Source organism: Clytia hemisphaerica, unplaced genomic scaffold (genome assembly GCF_902728285.1).
Source record: "Clytia hemisphaerica strain Z4C2 unplaced genomic scaffold, Clytia hemisphaerica genome assembly, whole genome shotgun sequence".
Taxonomy (NCBI): domain Eukaryota; kingdom Metazoa; phylum Cnidaria; class Hydrozoa; order Leptothecata; family Clytiidae; genus Clytia; species Clytia hemisphaerica.
The window spans coordinates 469,326-485,845 of record NW_027103472.1 but is presented as its reverse complement, the minus strand read 5'-3'; the positions used below and the strand labels follow the sequence as shown (position 1 = coordinate 485,845).

The 16,520-nt window shown below is 34.6% G+C and overlaps 3 protein-coding genes across 3 annotated transcripts; all 3 read left to right on the top strand.

Moving 5' to 3' along the window:
• The first annotated feature begins 4,927 nt into the window (after positions 1-4,927).
• Positions 4,928-5,281, top strand: LOC136798378 (replication protein A 14 kDa subunit-like). The gene has a single exon (XM_067054990.1). The coding sequence runs from the start codon at positions 4,928-4,930 to the stop codon at positions 5,279-5,281; it is 354 nt and encodes a 117-aa protein (XP_066911091.1).
• A 177-nt stretch (positions 5,282-5,458) lies between these two features.
• Positions 5,459-6,033, top strand: LOC136798351 (barrier-to-autointegration factor-like). Its single transcript, XM_067054957.1, has one exon. The coding sequence runs from the start codon at positions 5,522-5,524 to the stop codon at positions 5,792-5,794; it is 273 nt and encodes a 90-aa protein (XP_066911058.1). The 5' UTR covers positions 5,459-5,521; the 3' UTR covers positions 5,795-6,033.
• Positions 6,034-6,280: 247 nt separating this feature from the next.
• LOC136798350 (centrosomal protein CCDC61-like) lies at positions 6,281-15,856 on the top strand. Its single transcript, XM_067054956.1, is given in 12 exon segments — positions 6,281-6,469; positions 6,847-6,929; positions 7,681-8,115; positions 8,486-8,566; positions 8,729-8,811; positions 11,287-11,513; positions 13,237-13,312; positions 13,459-13,559; positions 13,796-13,910; positions 14,184-14,223; positions 15,430-15,499; positions 15,678-15,856. Coding segments are annotated over 12 exon segments (1,560 nt in total). The 5' UTR covers positions 6,281-6,312; the 3' UTR covers positions 15,770-15,856.
• Positions 15,857-16,520: the final 664 nt, after the last annotated feature.

Sequence of the window (16,520 nt, the reverse complement as noted above, 5' to 3'; positions counted from 1 at the left end):
GTTGAATAATTATGTAGTCCAGCAGAGAAAAACAATGATAAAACTATGCATAATTATTACAATATGCATGATACAGTAATTATGCATGGCTCTATCATTGTTTTTATGGCTGGACTACATAATTATTCAACAGGACGTCCTCTTTGAAAAAAGGTCTATTATTTCTACTAACTAGCCAGCCAGCCCAGGTCAAGTGGCAAAAATAAAAAGCTTAAAATATTCTTATTACCATAAGGAACTAAAAAAAAAACGAGAAAGACTAACTTAGACGGATAAGATACTTCCCGGCTCGTACTAGTCTATAACTGTATAAGTCACCAGCATCTTCCCGACACTCAGCCAGACATTAGGTAGGCTCAGAGAAGTGGTTATGGCTGATACAGATAAGGCATGCCCATTCTTCAGTGTCATCGATTTCCCGCGTTATTTGTTCGTTTGAAGTATTGCTTTTAACAAAATGCGCTATCAATACAATTTGATGACTCACTTTAGAAATCAAATTAAAGTATTAAATAATAGTTTTGATTAATATTTTGAAATTTTATTAGATTTTGTTTATAAATTCTTTATTTAATTTTCTTTATTATTGTATGTATATTAAAACATGCATTAAATACTTGTACTTCAGAAGTCTTGAAATTATACTCTCACTCTTGTCTAAAATTGGCGCCAAATGACGAAGCCGTAAAGGTCAAAAGTTTCAAGATGGTTGGTCGAAGCGAGAACTGGCGAGAAAAATGTCTGAGTGGCTGACTGGCTCCAGTTGGTTTAAAATGCATCATAACTTTGATATGGTCGATGGTATAGTATGTTCAATTATACCATGATATGATATGAAGTATTCAATTGTTAGTCGAAGTGTTAGCCAATAATTTCTACTAACGGCAGGGCAGGGGGGGGGGGTGAAATTTCAAAGTCATTTGATTGCAAAATGTCAAACTTGTGCTACTTATTGTGAGATCAGGTAACTTGCATCAGTGGAGGCTAACATGCATAGCCCTCAAATAATGACCTGGCTGGTCATTAAAATACAAAGTTAAATCAAAACAAAAATGGTAGATTTGAGCTGTTGTGGAGCGGAGCTGCATAGTTCATTTGTTTTGAAATTTTGCTGCTTTGATTGATTACTCTGGTACCAGAGTGTATCTCACTATTATCGTAGCGTAGTTCACTCTGTGCGCATTGTCTGTTTGATAAAAATGTTTTCATACGGAGACCTCTGCAATGAAGTATGATTTTAAAATAAAATGGCCGCCAAAGTACGACAATTGTATTGTAAACAAAGGGACCGGGTCCATGATTGAGAGTCACTTTTTAAGCATGATTTGGCTGTTTTTTAATGTTTTTGAGCCAAACTAAAAGCTGAAAAGTAACAAAGACATATCCAAATTTTCTAACAAAAAATTATTTTCCAATTACCCTTTTTTTCCATGTGATATATACGCATTTTGATTACAAAAGTTATGCCAACAAAACAAACTCAGCCACTCTACATAGATCAAATGCTGTAAAAGTAATACTGAATTTGAACATAAAAACTTACAGAGCTTCTCTGAGTATATTCTTTTGCAAAGAACTGAAGTTAAAACCACTTTAAAAACAAGATTTCAATCAAACAACTTCTCTCTCATGTTTGCGAACTCGAAGATCCAAAATTCAATTTGTGCAAAAAGAGTTATTTTGCAATAGAATGTCTTCATCTAGAGCTCTCTTTTAATCCAATTATTAAAAAATAAGAAGCCAGTTTTGTTATAAAAACACTTTTTTTCGACTAACTTCTTTACTTTCAGACAACTCTGACAGCCATCGGTTAGTGTAAAACGCAGGCCACAGGTTACAGGTCACAGGTCACAGGTCAACAAAGTGCAGACCAGAAAAACGATAATAAGATCATCATAACATACACATAACATAACATCAATACATAACGCATTAAATTACAAAAAAGTAATACATGTTATTTAGATATTATAAAATGACAATTGAATAGAATAACAACCTAGTGACACTTACTTACAAAAATATTGACAAAATCATAAAATATGATGCCTAACAAGACAAAAGCACGAAAAATATTTATTATACAAAATGTGACGTGGAGGGTGTGAATGAATAAAAAATGGCACCAAACAGAAGCTTGCAAGGTCCCTAAGAGAGTGGTTTAAAAGGATGGAACTAATTAATTATTCAGTTATTATTTTAATGTCTTAATGACAATTTTTGACAAAAATATTAACAGAATCATAAAATCTGATGCAAGAAAAGACAAAAACACAAAAAATATTTATAATACAGAATGTGATGTTGATAGTGTGAATGGATATAAAACGGCACCAATCAGAAGCTTGTGAGGTCCCTAAGAGAGTGGTTTTAGAATGATGAAACTATTTAATCATTCAATTGTTATTTTAATGACTTAATGACAATTTTTGACAAAAATATTGACAGAATCACAAAATATCATGTCTTACAAGAGAAAAACACCAAAGATATTTAGCATACCGAATGTGATGATAACAATATGGCTGGATATAAAATTACACCAATCAGAAGCTCCTGAGTTCTCTGAGAAGGTAGTTTTAGAGTGTTTTAGAGCGATGTGTTTTATTATATGTAACCATCATATAACATTACAAACATTACAATATGTAATATACCTGTTATACGTATAATATGGTTTCAAATATTTTCTGGTCTGCGTTATACACGGCGCAAACTGCGAAAGATCGATAAAAGCACATGGTTAAATTTTGATGTTTGAAATGGTTTTATATGGATGAAATTGCTTGAGAATTATGTTTTTGATGATTCTTTGTGTTTTCCAAACATTTTCCTCCGCAATGACATGTCATCACTGACCTGTGACCTGTGACCTGCGTTTTACACTAACCGGACAGCCATTTTGTTTTTATCGCCTCCGATTTCTCGCCAAACTCCAACAGCACTCCATCGTAGCGGTTGGTTTGAAAAATCTCAAACCAGAAAAGACAATGACAACAGACCCTCTACGGCAATGAATTTTGAAATTAGCCGTAGATGTTGGGTTTGTGTACAGACAATTGATTGATTGGTCCGTCATTTGATGGCTATACAAGTTTCCCTCCAAGTTACCCAACTTCACAGGACTTACTTTTGATATTTTTGATGGGGTTTTTGAGTCTCAATCATCCAATTTGGAAATCTGATGATTCACCATTTCTCTCTCACACAATGTTTTTGTGAATCCGCTCTCCTGTAATTGTTTCAAAAATTGTTTTAATTGTAGCATAGAGTTGCCCTGTTGGCAACCAGTCTAGTTTGTGTCTAAATGTTTTTGAACCCAGAAGAGTCATGCTGTTTTACAAAAACAAACCTCTGGAAAATTTATTTTATAGTCCAGGCAATATGGGGCATGAGGTACCACCATGACGGTGAAAGAGGTTTGAAACTGTTTTTGGGTTCAAACACATCTATATTTTGAGAATCGCGATGGTTTTCAGGCTAACCAGTGGGCAATAACTTTTCAGAGGGGGAGTTTCGAGGGTATGTGGCAATCGTTTTTGGAGCCAATTTGCCTGGGGTAGGGTACTGCATTTCAAGATATCTCATGAACTACATATCAAAACCTATTAAAACTTTTCAGGGTTTTAGATAAAGCATCGAAGATTGTGTGTGAAAAATTTCAAGATGGTAGCACGAAAAATGTGTATTTTACAGACCCGAATATCAAAATTTTGTGAAAAAATCTAATTTAAACAAAAAATAAAACTTTTAAATTTTACACAGGGCCAAATTCTTCCATGAAATAGATGTTAATGCCTTCGTTGCTCGTAGTCGGTATAGTTGTAGCATTGTGCAAAGTTTTATGGATTTTAGACGACTATTTTTTGATCTACAGTCCATTTATTTTGAAAAATTCGGTCAAAACTGCCCCAAAATACAAGAAAGATTTTTGACGTTTTTCTATATAGCTCAGCAAAAAGCCAAGTAAACCTCATTAAAATTTCACAGATGTTAGTTTTTAAGGCCAGGAACATTCAAGTGAAGTTTCGAGATGGTGGGATGAAAAATGTGTATTTTACAGACCAGAATATTTTGAATTTTTCATAAAAATTAAGATCTCTCTTTAGTTTTGACACCTCAAACGTTGTCTGAGACTCATATTTTCAATCAATTGAAGCATTTTTGTTGATAATATCTATAACTATATTATATACATTCTTAGTTTAGAAGTCTGACTTAACAGTTGTTAAGTGCCTTTGGTATTTTTCAGACTACTTTTCTGGCTGCTTTTGATTTAAATAGAATTGACTCAATTTGAAATATCTCACTTGTCATCAAGTCATGTAAATCAAAGTTGAAATGCTTTTGAAATTTTCATAATGTGTCGAAAATGCGTTCTTGCTCAATTTAAATCAGATGATGAGACGATTAGATGGAAAAATGTAGTTTACAGACCAGATATATAAAGCGTTGCACGAAACCCCGCTACGTTGACTTGTGGAAGCAGACAAACAAATATTTTATTTATCTGATTGGTATTTTACAGACTAAGCCTTCCCTTTTTGAGTATATCTATATAAAAGTAGCTGAAAGTGAACAAATTTAAAGTATTATGCTGCACTATCAAACAAGACTGACACAGTCAACCTGTGTTTACATTGTAGCCAAAAAGTCTTAATAATGACTCAAACTTTAAAGGTTTTATTTTTACACAAGTGTTCCTATTTCATATAAGACACATATTTCATATTTCGGGACAGTGTCTGCCTATTGTTCTATTATGCTGATATAAGCAAAGAATGTTTTTCTGTCTGTTAATCTCTCAGTTTAAGTTTAAAGAAGCCCCTTTACCCCTCTTCTTTCTTTCTTATCTGGCTGTCATAGTACAATATGAAATTAATACGTGATACCCATTCCATTGATTTAGCAATTAATTGTCCCAAAAATGGTTTCTTCAAAATCTTATGTAAATGGCTCCATGCTTGGTGACTTTGTTGGTCAGTCTGTCTGTGTTCTTGCGAAGATTACCAATGTTGATGACAATATGATGCAGATGCAAATTCAAATGCCTGATGGGGCATCTGTCAAAGTACAACTGGAAGAACAATTGGATGAAAAAATCACTGGACATATTCAGATGATTGCGCGTGTTAATCGAGACAGATCTTTGATGTGTGAAAATTTGATAAGTTTTGGAGCTGGGGAAATAGACTTAGATGCTTTTAATAGCACCATTGGTGTTATGCAGAAATACAGCAATTTGTTTTCATCAAGTGAAGTTGATGGGATGGTTCATTGAGAAAAGAGAAATCTTCTTTTGTTTTTATGTACTATTTATATATTCAAAATATTATTATTTGGTAAAAAAACCTTTAGCCATTTTTTTCCATTTCTCGCCTGAAAATGTGCCATTTTTTAAAAATTATTTGAAAATACATGAAACAAAACTGAACAAAAACTAATGTTCCTTATGTTCCGTTTCTTTCAATATTCTTTTTGTTTTTTTCTAGAGATTGAATAATCACAAACATTAAAAACCATGTCTTCCACATCACAAAAACACAAGAATTTCATTCAAGAACCAATGGGTGAGAAAGAAGTCACTGAATTGGCAGGAATCGGTCCTGTCCTTGGTAACAAATTGTCAAATGAAGGTTTTGATAAAGCTTATGTTGTTCTTGGCCAGTTCCTGATATTGAAGAAAGATGAAGAATTATTTGTGGAATGGTTAAAAGATACATGTGGTGCCAACAAAAAGCAATCAAATGATTGTTACAATTGCTTGAAAGATTGGTGTGCTGCCTTCATGTGATATTTTCCAGTAATGTTTGGGAGAGTTAAAAGAATTTTGTGGATTTTCTTATTGGAATACCTTCATCGGTTCACTCGTAACATTATGTTGAACAGTTTTTTTCGCACATTTGATGGGAATGATTTATTTTCTATGTAGTTATTTTATTTTATTACTATTTTTTGGATAAAAACCATGATGAAAAATAGATCATTTTTTGTTTTAGCAGATATGTAAATAAAAAATTGAAACCGTTTTAATACTTTGTTTCTTTCTTGTTATTTTGTTTTCTTTCAAGTGAATTTGTTACATGTTGAGAAAACTATACTGAGCTAAAGTGTAATCATAGTCCCTTGATATATTCGGATTGATTTTAAATTATTTTGCTATTTTGACATGTCTCCTGAGATTTTGAATTGTTTGGCCTACGGTTTGCCTGGTTAGTTTGGTATCACCGCTATAACTTATTATTAACTAGGAACGTAATTTTAATAAACCAATTCCTTGTCTTATTTTTCATTTTATTACAGATTTCAAAAATGTCAGACCAAGAAGAAAATATAAACAGTCAAACCACATTACAGTTTGGTGGTGTTGATTTTGATGTGGACGTTTGTGAAGAAGATGGAGTCCTTGTTGTCAATGTCGAAAATTGTGAAACACTCGATCACTGGACGGGAAAATATGATACCAGTTGTAAGAAACACTTTTTTTGTTTCTTCTTTGAAATGAATATTGCCATTGAGTCTTGGATATTCCATAGTTATAGAAAAAACAATCCAAATGTTTGAGTATTCAAACAGAGATGGAAATAAAGAAGCAGGGTGGTTGGAAAAACTTTCTCAAATTTCAAGAAATGGGGGACCTTATTGCCCATAAAACAAGCTATGGTAAATATTAACCAAAACCTTTGTTTAGAGCAAAATTGGGGACTCTCTTCTTTGATAAAGGATTAGAAAATACGTAATACTTTTTTGGCACACTTAGTTTTTGCATCTTGAAATGAAAGAATTTTTATAAAGACAACAAACTGATCTTGTATTGTTCAGTTATGGTGAAATGTTTTCATTTAGATATTGAAGAGCTCACACATAAAACAGGAAATTTCAAACAGTTTCACATATTTTGTAATATGCTGGAGTCGGCTGTTTTAGAGGTATGTACTGTCATTTCTTTTAAATTATTTTAGTGATTGCATTTCTTACGACTTACAGACTTTCACCATTCCTTGAAATCTCAAATCACGAAAAGATTTTGCATTATTATTGGCCTAGCGTAGCGTAAAGGATCTTTAATCAGCCCTTTGCTGGTCTGTCCGCCCGTTATGATTGAAGATGGTCTACCATCGCCTATGTTCGCTCTATCTCTCTCAAACACGATTAAAGAGAAATGATTCTGTATGGAAAAAACGTTAAAATATCTTTTAATTATAAGAAAAATTTTCCCCCTCATAGATAGTTTCATCTGTTAAGCTTTCAAGGCTCGAAATAACGATTTCAAGTGGGTCGGACAAAATGTCCGATCAGGGTTGCTTTAGTTTGAAAGTTATGATTTTTGGGTCGGATAATGTCCGATGTCTGACCGTTATTTAGAGTGCTGAGCTTTGACAGTTTCATTTTTTCTTGTTTTCAAACGAAAAACGATTCGATTCTCCTCAGTACAGTACTATCCACTTTTTGGGTCTTAGAAAGTAGAATAAAAATGACGATCAAAGGATTCCGTCATTTGTGTCATGCTGGTCCCTCAAACCTGCGGGTCTCTTGTTCCTTTTCAAGTTCAATTATCTAGCGTTTGGCTAAACCAGTCAAGGTTATTGATAAATTCAGGTCGACTTACAATTTATTTTCACTATCTATCCACCAAGGAATTTTCCATTATGAATTAAAGAAGATTTATCCTTCTTTCAGAACTGTCAATCAGTATCACTCGACCTGTTAACGTATGAAGATCTGAAAATCCTACGCGAAAAGAAACTTGGTGGCCCTACAAGAAGAAAACAAAAACATAACATTGAAGAGAAATTGAAATCAAAACGTTACCTTATAATGACTTATACTGTAGAATTTGATCAGATACATTACCCGTTGCCATTAATGTATACCGGGACTTCAGATACAGTGACACTTAAAGAATAAATTAAGAAATTACGTAAAGAGAATCATACATTGAGAGGTAATACTAGGAACGGATCAATGTTAGATATGGATTATGAAAAAACTGTACAAGAAAATACTGAACTGAAGGAAGAACTCAGTCATTGTCACCAACAGATGCAAGATATAAGTACTGGAAATCTAAGCAAAGAGTTGAAAGTGCTGAAAAAAGTTATACAAAACTTGGAGGTATCATTAAACTCTATTACTTGATTTGAATGCTTATTGGTGACCTGGCAGACAAGCTTGTACAGGACCAAAAGAATGGAGTGATATATGTTGTTGATTTCGATTTTATCCCTCTGTTTAAGACATCTTATGTTCTAACAAACCCCATTTTTCACGATGATATATACAGTTAAAGGAGTCTGCTGTGGAGTATGTTACAGATAAGAGATTTGCGTTGTCTGTCATTTAGAGAAATTGGAAACTCACTTGACAAAATTCTTATTGGGTATATGAAATCTACTCTGGCTCATTTATACATGAAAAGCTTACTGATGCTTGAATATAATTGGCTCATTTTGACCTAATCTCTATGCTTAACTTTTCTTTACAGACAGACTTGGTGAAAGAAAGAAGTAAACACCAACGCCTAATGATGAAGAAGAAAAAAGAATATGACGAAATTGTCCAAGAGGTTCGTTTTAATAATACGGTTTTAGAATTGCGAGTCATTTTCCAACAACTAAGTCTACCACAGGACATCAAGGGTTTCTCCCGAGGAAGATTCTTATAAACTTCTTAAAGGTCTTCCGTCATTAAAGTGTTTTTATATTATTGTACACCTTTTTAATTCTAGCTGGAAGATTTGAAAGCAAGCGAAAGGAATTATCGCGTCCGTTGCAAAAACCTAACAGACGAGTTGGCAATCATGAAACGAAAGTAAGTCCCATCTTTCTCTTTACTTACTCAAATATTTACGCACCACTTAAAAATGTATAGGCAAGTTTGTGTTTATGTTTACAAGGAGTCTATGCTTACGATTTCACAACATATTTATTTGCTCTTTTAATCGTCGAGTGATATTAATCTCCTAATTTCCGAGTTTCATTCTTGTCATTGTTGCTGTTACCACAGAGGATAATAATTAGGTCAGAAGTGTGGTCCATTTTATTTACTTGTGAAAGGAAAGCCAGTTTCAGTCTCTGATCGTGTCGAGATGGCGGCAATGTATCGTTTGATTTTTCTGGTTGTGTATTTTGCTTTTGCTTGGATTACTGTGAGAGCTTGCAACACAACTATTGGGCAGGGAAATAGTTCGTTTCGATGTTTTCGTTGGTGCTTTTGTCTTTCGAACATCGTGAATTTATTTTTATACATATTGATATGTGTAGCAGGAGGGGACACCTTTCACATGAAAGTCTTGTACGGTATATGCGTTGGTATTGTCATCGGTGCAATTCTCCCCTTCATTCCAACATTTTTCAAAAAGATTCCAATTGTATGTTGTGGCCGACGATTCTGTTGTTTTTGTAAACAAACGAAAAGAACTTTGAGCGAGGTTTTGAAAGACATCGATAAACACATACCCACCAAAGATCAGATACCTCGGCTGAAATCTAACTTTATGCACAAGGGAGGAGAGATGTTTAGGTATGCTCTTGAACAACGGTTCAATGGACAGCCTATTGATATCTTTTTCACTGGTAGTGCGGTGGAAAGGTTCGGCCTGCCAACTTCTTCGGATTGGTATAATGATGTGCTTCGTAAGATTCCGATCGATTACGCACTCTTTACAGATTTCGATCTGATGTTTAGTTTCAAGCATTTCATAGCATCTGAGGATTTAACGAATGAGACTGCTCACTTTCGAGCAATATCCTCAGATCCTCGCATTGATCCTGGTTTTGTGTTACTAAAACCCACTTCATCTGGTATATCTCTTCTTAACGATGAAACATTGAACGAACTGAAGCCAGAGTTTTGTGGCTTGTTTACTACTTACCCTGATGTTCAATTTTTAAACGCTTCAAAAATTAAAGATATTCTCTACGAAGTTGTTTCGCAAACACCAATGGAATCCTACCCGCAAGGTACCAATTTCTTTTCAGCCTTCTCAACAGCACTTGTCGAAAAAGAAGGCCCTGCGGTCAACGTTATGATTGGAACTTCGAATTTTAATAATTGTTGTTGTTTTGTTATACATAACAATGGTTTCCTCGCTGACTTTACATTCAGTGTGAAAGCTGATTGGCCGTCCCTTTGTGATTGGAAGAGTCGTTCCCAGCGTTTTTGGCCCAGTCTTCAAGATGTTGAGAAAATCCTTGGGATGGGTTGTCACGTAGTACCAAAATCTCAACCGAACGATGACGTAGGAATCACATGGAGGTACTCATTTTCCAAAGCGGAAGTCGAACTCTCCACGTTAGTCCATCCAGTAGCAAGAAAATGTCTTTTGGCTTTGAAAATGATATCAAAGAATCATCTACAACCTACTGCACGTTGGTTGAAATCTTATCACCTGAAGACTGTTCTGTTTCATACTTTAGAAAATACGCCCAATGAATTTTGGAATGAAAGGAGTGCTGAAGATTGTTTTTCTCACTTTGTTGGCAACTTAAGGTTTGCTGTTGAACGCAGACATCTGCAACACTACTGGATTTCCACCATTAATTTGTTTGATATTGATGCAGCTTCCCCTCGAAGCTTTCCTCGTTTACTTCGCAAGCTTGACTGCATCGTGAGGAATCCACACTGGTATATTCGAATAAAACCTAATCAGAAGGATAACGAACAACCGGAAGATAACGAACAACCGGAAGATAACGAGACGACAACTCGTGAACATTCAGAAGATGACGAAATTGAACTCGTAGAAAACATGGAGTTTGAAGATTTTGAAAATGTTTAGAGTGAATATTTGTAGGGCTTTTTACGGTTATAAGTTTATGTTTAGAACAGACTCGGTAGGGAGATATAATCGCTGGAAACATTTGCCGTAAAATCATCTCTGGTGCACTGAACTCCCCTCCTCGCTAGAAAAACAGTATTATCTTTAAAATCGAACTGAATTTTTCGGCTTAAATTCCCCACAAAAATTTTCACTGATTCGTTGAGACAGAATATTGTTCGAACCAGGAATTTTTTACCACTCATCATTACACACACATCAAAATAATGTTTACTATTTCACTATTTATATAGCTCTCTTTTTCTTAGAATATGTATCATTTTTACTACACGTTTAAAAGTGATAAAGTCATCCTATCAAATTTCAAACTTGTTTGCCTTTCCAATATGTTTTGTCCGAAAGTAGTAATATCAGTTGACTTGACTGTTATTTGTACATTCGAATAGTTCTAGTTAGACTACCTCTCGTAAAATAACTCAGTCATTCGATTTCATTTTTTTCTCTAGTTCAAGATTCTCACCTGCCGTCAATTCACGAAAGAAAACGACACCAAACTCACACAACACAAGATCAGCGAGTCGTGAACGCTTATACACTTCATCCAATGATCGAGGGCGTGCTAGAAATTCGTCCGCCACACGGCGTGGGCGGCCGCTCACTTCACGCTCGGTTTCCAGAGATCGCTCATTGTCTGCTGGGTCATCAATTGGTATGCGGACACCGTCACCTGGAGGTTAGTTGTAAATCGATTTGAGCACGCTTTAATTTTTCAATGAGGTCAAAATATGCATGAAAGTTGTCATGTCACTCACTTTTAACTGGATCTTACATTTGGGACTGTTTCGGAACGTGTTTCTCAAAAAGAGCGCTAAAATGAGATTTCTGCACATTTATACTGATTACTTATTCGTGCATCTATAGATTGTCACGCGCCTTTTATTTTCGCGCACGTTTTCTGCGCGGAAATAAATGAAAACCGCGCTGAAATTAATGATTAAGGTAATCACGTTGAAATTGCGCGAATACAGGCTATCCAATATTGTTTGCGTATTTGAGTGTTGATCAACGAGCTTTGACACGTGTGTTAACTAGCCCTCAATCTAGAAATTATTTTCTTTTGGGTTTGCACAATAACTTGTCTAACATTGCGTCGAGCTGCGAAATTTCATCACTTTCCGGTGGGAAATTGACCTCCTTTAGAGCTTTAGGATGGTTGGGTGGCCGCCAATCCACCATCGGAATTATCATGTGACCATGGATAGAGAGAGAGGGAGAAACAGAACGACTATAAAACCTTTTTATTCAACTGGGTGATTTGCGCAAAATTGTCCCAAATGAAAAATGACACGGTTTTCCAGATTATGTGAGCTCGCTGTAAGATAAGTAAACTTTTTTTGGCCTAAAATTAGTGTAATGGGGTTGTTTTGTTTGAAGAAGCAAAAAACAATTCCACGTGATTATCTTTTATTTGATTATCTTTTTTTGGATTTTGCTCAAAATTTGTCCCGTACGCAACACGGTTTAGCAGTATATGTAGTTTTTACAGGTTTTTAAACGTTCAATGCGACTTTCCTGACAAATTTACATACCCTGCAACACTTTTATCTGAAAAGAAATTATTTTTGTAACCAAATTTGCGCTGAGACGCTCATCATGCTGAAAAAAAATCACACTTGTCCCGTACGTGACAGAGTGGAATACTCAAAATCAGTAATATGTACAAAAAATGTTTTGTATTCCCTGAAGTCACTCTTATGTATGTCTCAAAATGCACTAAAAGTTTTACCATACGTATTTTTCTTTTTCGGGATATTTCACACTTTGTGTGTCCCGTACGCGACAAAATTTGAAAATCCTTAAATTTAACAAGAAAATCCTATTTTGACCAAATATTTTACATTGATTGGTAAATCTAGACCATATTGCTTCTTTAAAATATCCAAGATTTTTTAAGTTAGTTGTATAAATGAAAATTATTGAGGGTTAAAGAGTGATTTTTCTCCTATTCAAGTACAATAGTGTATACCACAGATACCCCCATAGACTCTGATAGACCTATTTTAGAATGAAAAAGTTAAGTTTTTCTGAAAGTCAAAAGGTTAGTGAAGATTTCTCAAAAGTTATTTGGTTCTGAATTACAATTTTCTCTTCAAATTGAGAGGCTGTTAAAATTGCTACAATTTCGTCGCGTACGGGACAAATTTTTAGCTGTAAAACCCGTGGAAAAAATTAAAAACAGGAAAACAGCTTGTAAAGTGTGATGAAACTATTTTTTTCTTAAAACCTGACTCCTAGAGGATACAAAAACACCAAAAGAAGTTAAATTTTTGAAAAAGAACTTTTTGAGATTTTTTTCAGCCTTTGGAACAATTTCATGCAAATGACCGAACTAACGAAAATATTGAAAGTGTTCTTAGAATTAATAATGAATTTTTCAAATCAATTATTTATGACAGGTTACCGGCGATTTGACCCTTCAGCTTACGTCAAAGAAAAAGAAAGAAAACGCAAAGAAGCTGAGATCACTCGCAGGTCTGAACTGTTAAAGTACATTTCATTCTAGTTCTAACAAATTCGGAAATTGTATCGTACTCTTTATTATCACAAAATTTATCAAAAAAACAAATTCACTGAAGTATTCTTTTAATTTATTGAAGTGTTTTTTGTTTTTCACTCAGTCGGCGAAGAACACAATCATCGGGAAAGAAAAGAACTGTCATAACGCCTTTATCAAATCATAATCATCGAAAACCGCCCCCGCATGGTGCATCACGCCCTAGTAAGTCTCCTTAAAATGTTTTGATCAAATGTTTTGACCCCATGAACGTAATGATGTGTATGTTTTGTTCATGTTTATTCTTGACCATTCTCAAATCATCGCCATAGTTCCAAAACTTAATAAAGTGTCATTGTGAGAAAAGGTTTTGCGCAACTCTTACGTTTTCACAATAACCAAAATGGTAAATAACGCTATCATATCAAGAAATATAGACTTCAGATAATTATAATCTTTAGACCGATCAAAGCGAAGTGCCAGTAAAGAGAATTACCCTTATAATGGGAGCGATACAGACAGCAGCTTGACACGCCTCAAGGGAAGAAACCATCGACCAAACAGCACTTCCAAAAAGTGAGTCCCTACTCGTCTCTTTAGAAGTTGATAATCTCTGACAACTGAGCTGCTTGGTAATGGTAATTCCATTCTTAAGGAGAGATCGACAGTCATTGGAGCGATTGAGAGGAAGCTTCTACAAATTATTTTGTGAATACATTTTGCAACCTTTTTCTACCTTTCCTGGTTATTTCAACCCCTCATATTCGAATTTTTCAGGCTATACGAACATCGAGTATTTGGCTAATCTGCTCTGCGACTTTATTAATTTTCGCAAATATTTTTCATCAGGAAATCCAATCGTAGGACAACCAGATATTCTGACTCTGAAGTAAGTCCAGTTTGTTTCCAGAAGGGTAGTTCCCGGTCATCGCTTGGCGTTTTTATTGGTACTGCCGGGTGTCCCAGAAAAAAGTCCTCTATGAAGTGAATTTTCTCGAGTTAAGTGAATTCTATCCTTTTGCATTAGAAAGAGGATACCCTATTAGCCCCAAGCTTTTTTGACTTTTATATCCCCAGGGGGGGGGGGTAGAATCTACCACCCTCGATTATTTTCGATCTAGAAGAGCTATGGCCATGAAATTTGGTACAGATGTTCTCCATCATGATACAATTTTCCAGGAAGAAAAAAAAAATTGATTACGTCATTCAAAAACTGATGACGTCATCACAAAATTTCCACCCGTCGGAAAAAAGCCCAAATATATGGTTTATAAAAATGTCTATTACAGTCGAACCAATAAAGATATTTCAATTTTGTTTGAAGATTCTGAAAGATAAAAGACTGTTCTTTAACATAATTGCCGGTTTTGCAAATTCCATTAAGAGTTTTTCTTAAAATCTATGCTGAAGATGAGTAAAATTTTCAAAATTTGATGACGTCATAAATGATGACGTCATCATTTTCAAAAATTTTCTTTTGATTTTTTAAATTTGTATTATCAATGCCTATCACGTGTCAAAATTTGAAAATGATTGAATAAATAGTTTAGAAGTTATCAGCACTTTAAAATTTTGAGTTTTAAGCGATTTAAGCTGGGTTTTATGTCATGTTTCACAATAAAGTCATAAAACCTGATCTGGACAACCTATGACCCTAAAGTTTTGCACAAATACTCTTAATAAGATTTTATTAAAAGTCAGAAAGTTTCAAGTCGTTTGAAAAAATTTTCTACGAGATATAAACAAAAGAACTCCAGCGTGGTAGATTCTACCCCCCCCCCCTGGGGCTAATAGGGTTTAAACTTACATTTTGAGGGATCATTTGTCAAATTTGGTCAACTAGATAAAAATCTATGGCCTTAATGCTAAAAAGTTAAAAACTTGAGAAGATTCACTTCAAAGAAGGGGACTTTTTTCTGGGACACCCGGTATATGTTTACAAAAATAAATGATAGTCGCGTAGTTCTTAGAGTTTCCTCGATACGAAATTTTGTGAGAGACCTACGAAATCTCATATTCCTTTTCCCGAAAAAATGTTTACCTCGTCAAGGACACGACACATATTTCTCTAAAACATGAATTTTCTTTTTCACAGGACGAACATTTTGTGCGACCAAAATCTAAAACTTCTTCAGCAAAGAAAACGACGTATAGTGGGCCATCCGGTAAGTAGGAAGGAAGAAGTGATTATTTAAGATTGCTACAATTACTGCAAAGATATTTTACACCGGTCTTATGAGACCGTTCGAAATAATCCAATTTACTTGCAAACATAGCGAAATATTTCTTCACTTTTTAACAGTGATATTTTCACTGAACTTCTCTCCTTTACATCTTTTGTAGACGCCGATGGAGAGGACCATGCAATCGGGATCGCGGAAATTGACGCTCGTCTCGAAGCGCTACAAAATTTCATGAGAAATACTATGGATTAATTTATATGTGATGTTTTTTTAAATCTATTATTGTAAATGAATTATTTTGTTTTATCTGTATCTGAATTATATTTCAACCGACTTTAACTTTCAAAGTAGGCTCTCCTTTTTATACAGAATATTTTGGGAGAATTGAGATATCAAAAGAATATATCTTAGTAGTTTCGCACTGTTTACTCTTTTTACAAGCTAGCTTCCCACGGTGCTCTGAAGGTTGGTCGGTTGGTCGAATTTTCTATTTCTTTCATTCAAATTTTAAGATTTTCTAACGAATCATTCTGAAAACTTCTCTTTAAAGAAGCACCCAGACGGAACTCTATCGTCGACAAAGACAAAACTCCATTATCGCGGCAAGAATTTTGCCCGCAAGGCAAACTGAAATTTTTTACTCCGAGCGACCTAAATCCAATACCCCAAGAGAGTGACAAAATTTTCCTCTAACATTTTCCTAAATTGAACCATGAAAAATGAAACTGAAAACCTTTTTGCGTATTATATACAATTCAAGACAAGAGACGATATCGGCTTTACATGAAAACTCAGATTTGATCCCCGAGAATTCCCCACAATGCTTTGCGCGGAAAAAAGTTCACGGTAAAATATTTTCCACACAAAGCATTGTGGGACGGAATCAGAATTTATTTCGAAAACGTTTTTATTTCAAATGATCGACTTTAGTGAAATACATCTTTGAAAGTTTGAAGACAATTGGATAAACCATTCTTGAGAAATTCAATTTTTTGTTTTTATG

Excerpts from the sequence above, each read along its gene's own strand:
- LOC136798351 (XM_067054957.1), top strand. The coding sequence starts at position 5,522 with ATGTCTTCCACATCACAAAAACACAAGAATTTCATTCAAGAACCAATG.
- LOC136798378 (XM_067054990.1), top strand. The coding sequence starts at position 4,928 with ATGGTTTCTTCAAAATCTTATGTAAATGGCTCCATGCTTGGTGACTTT.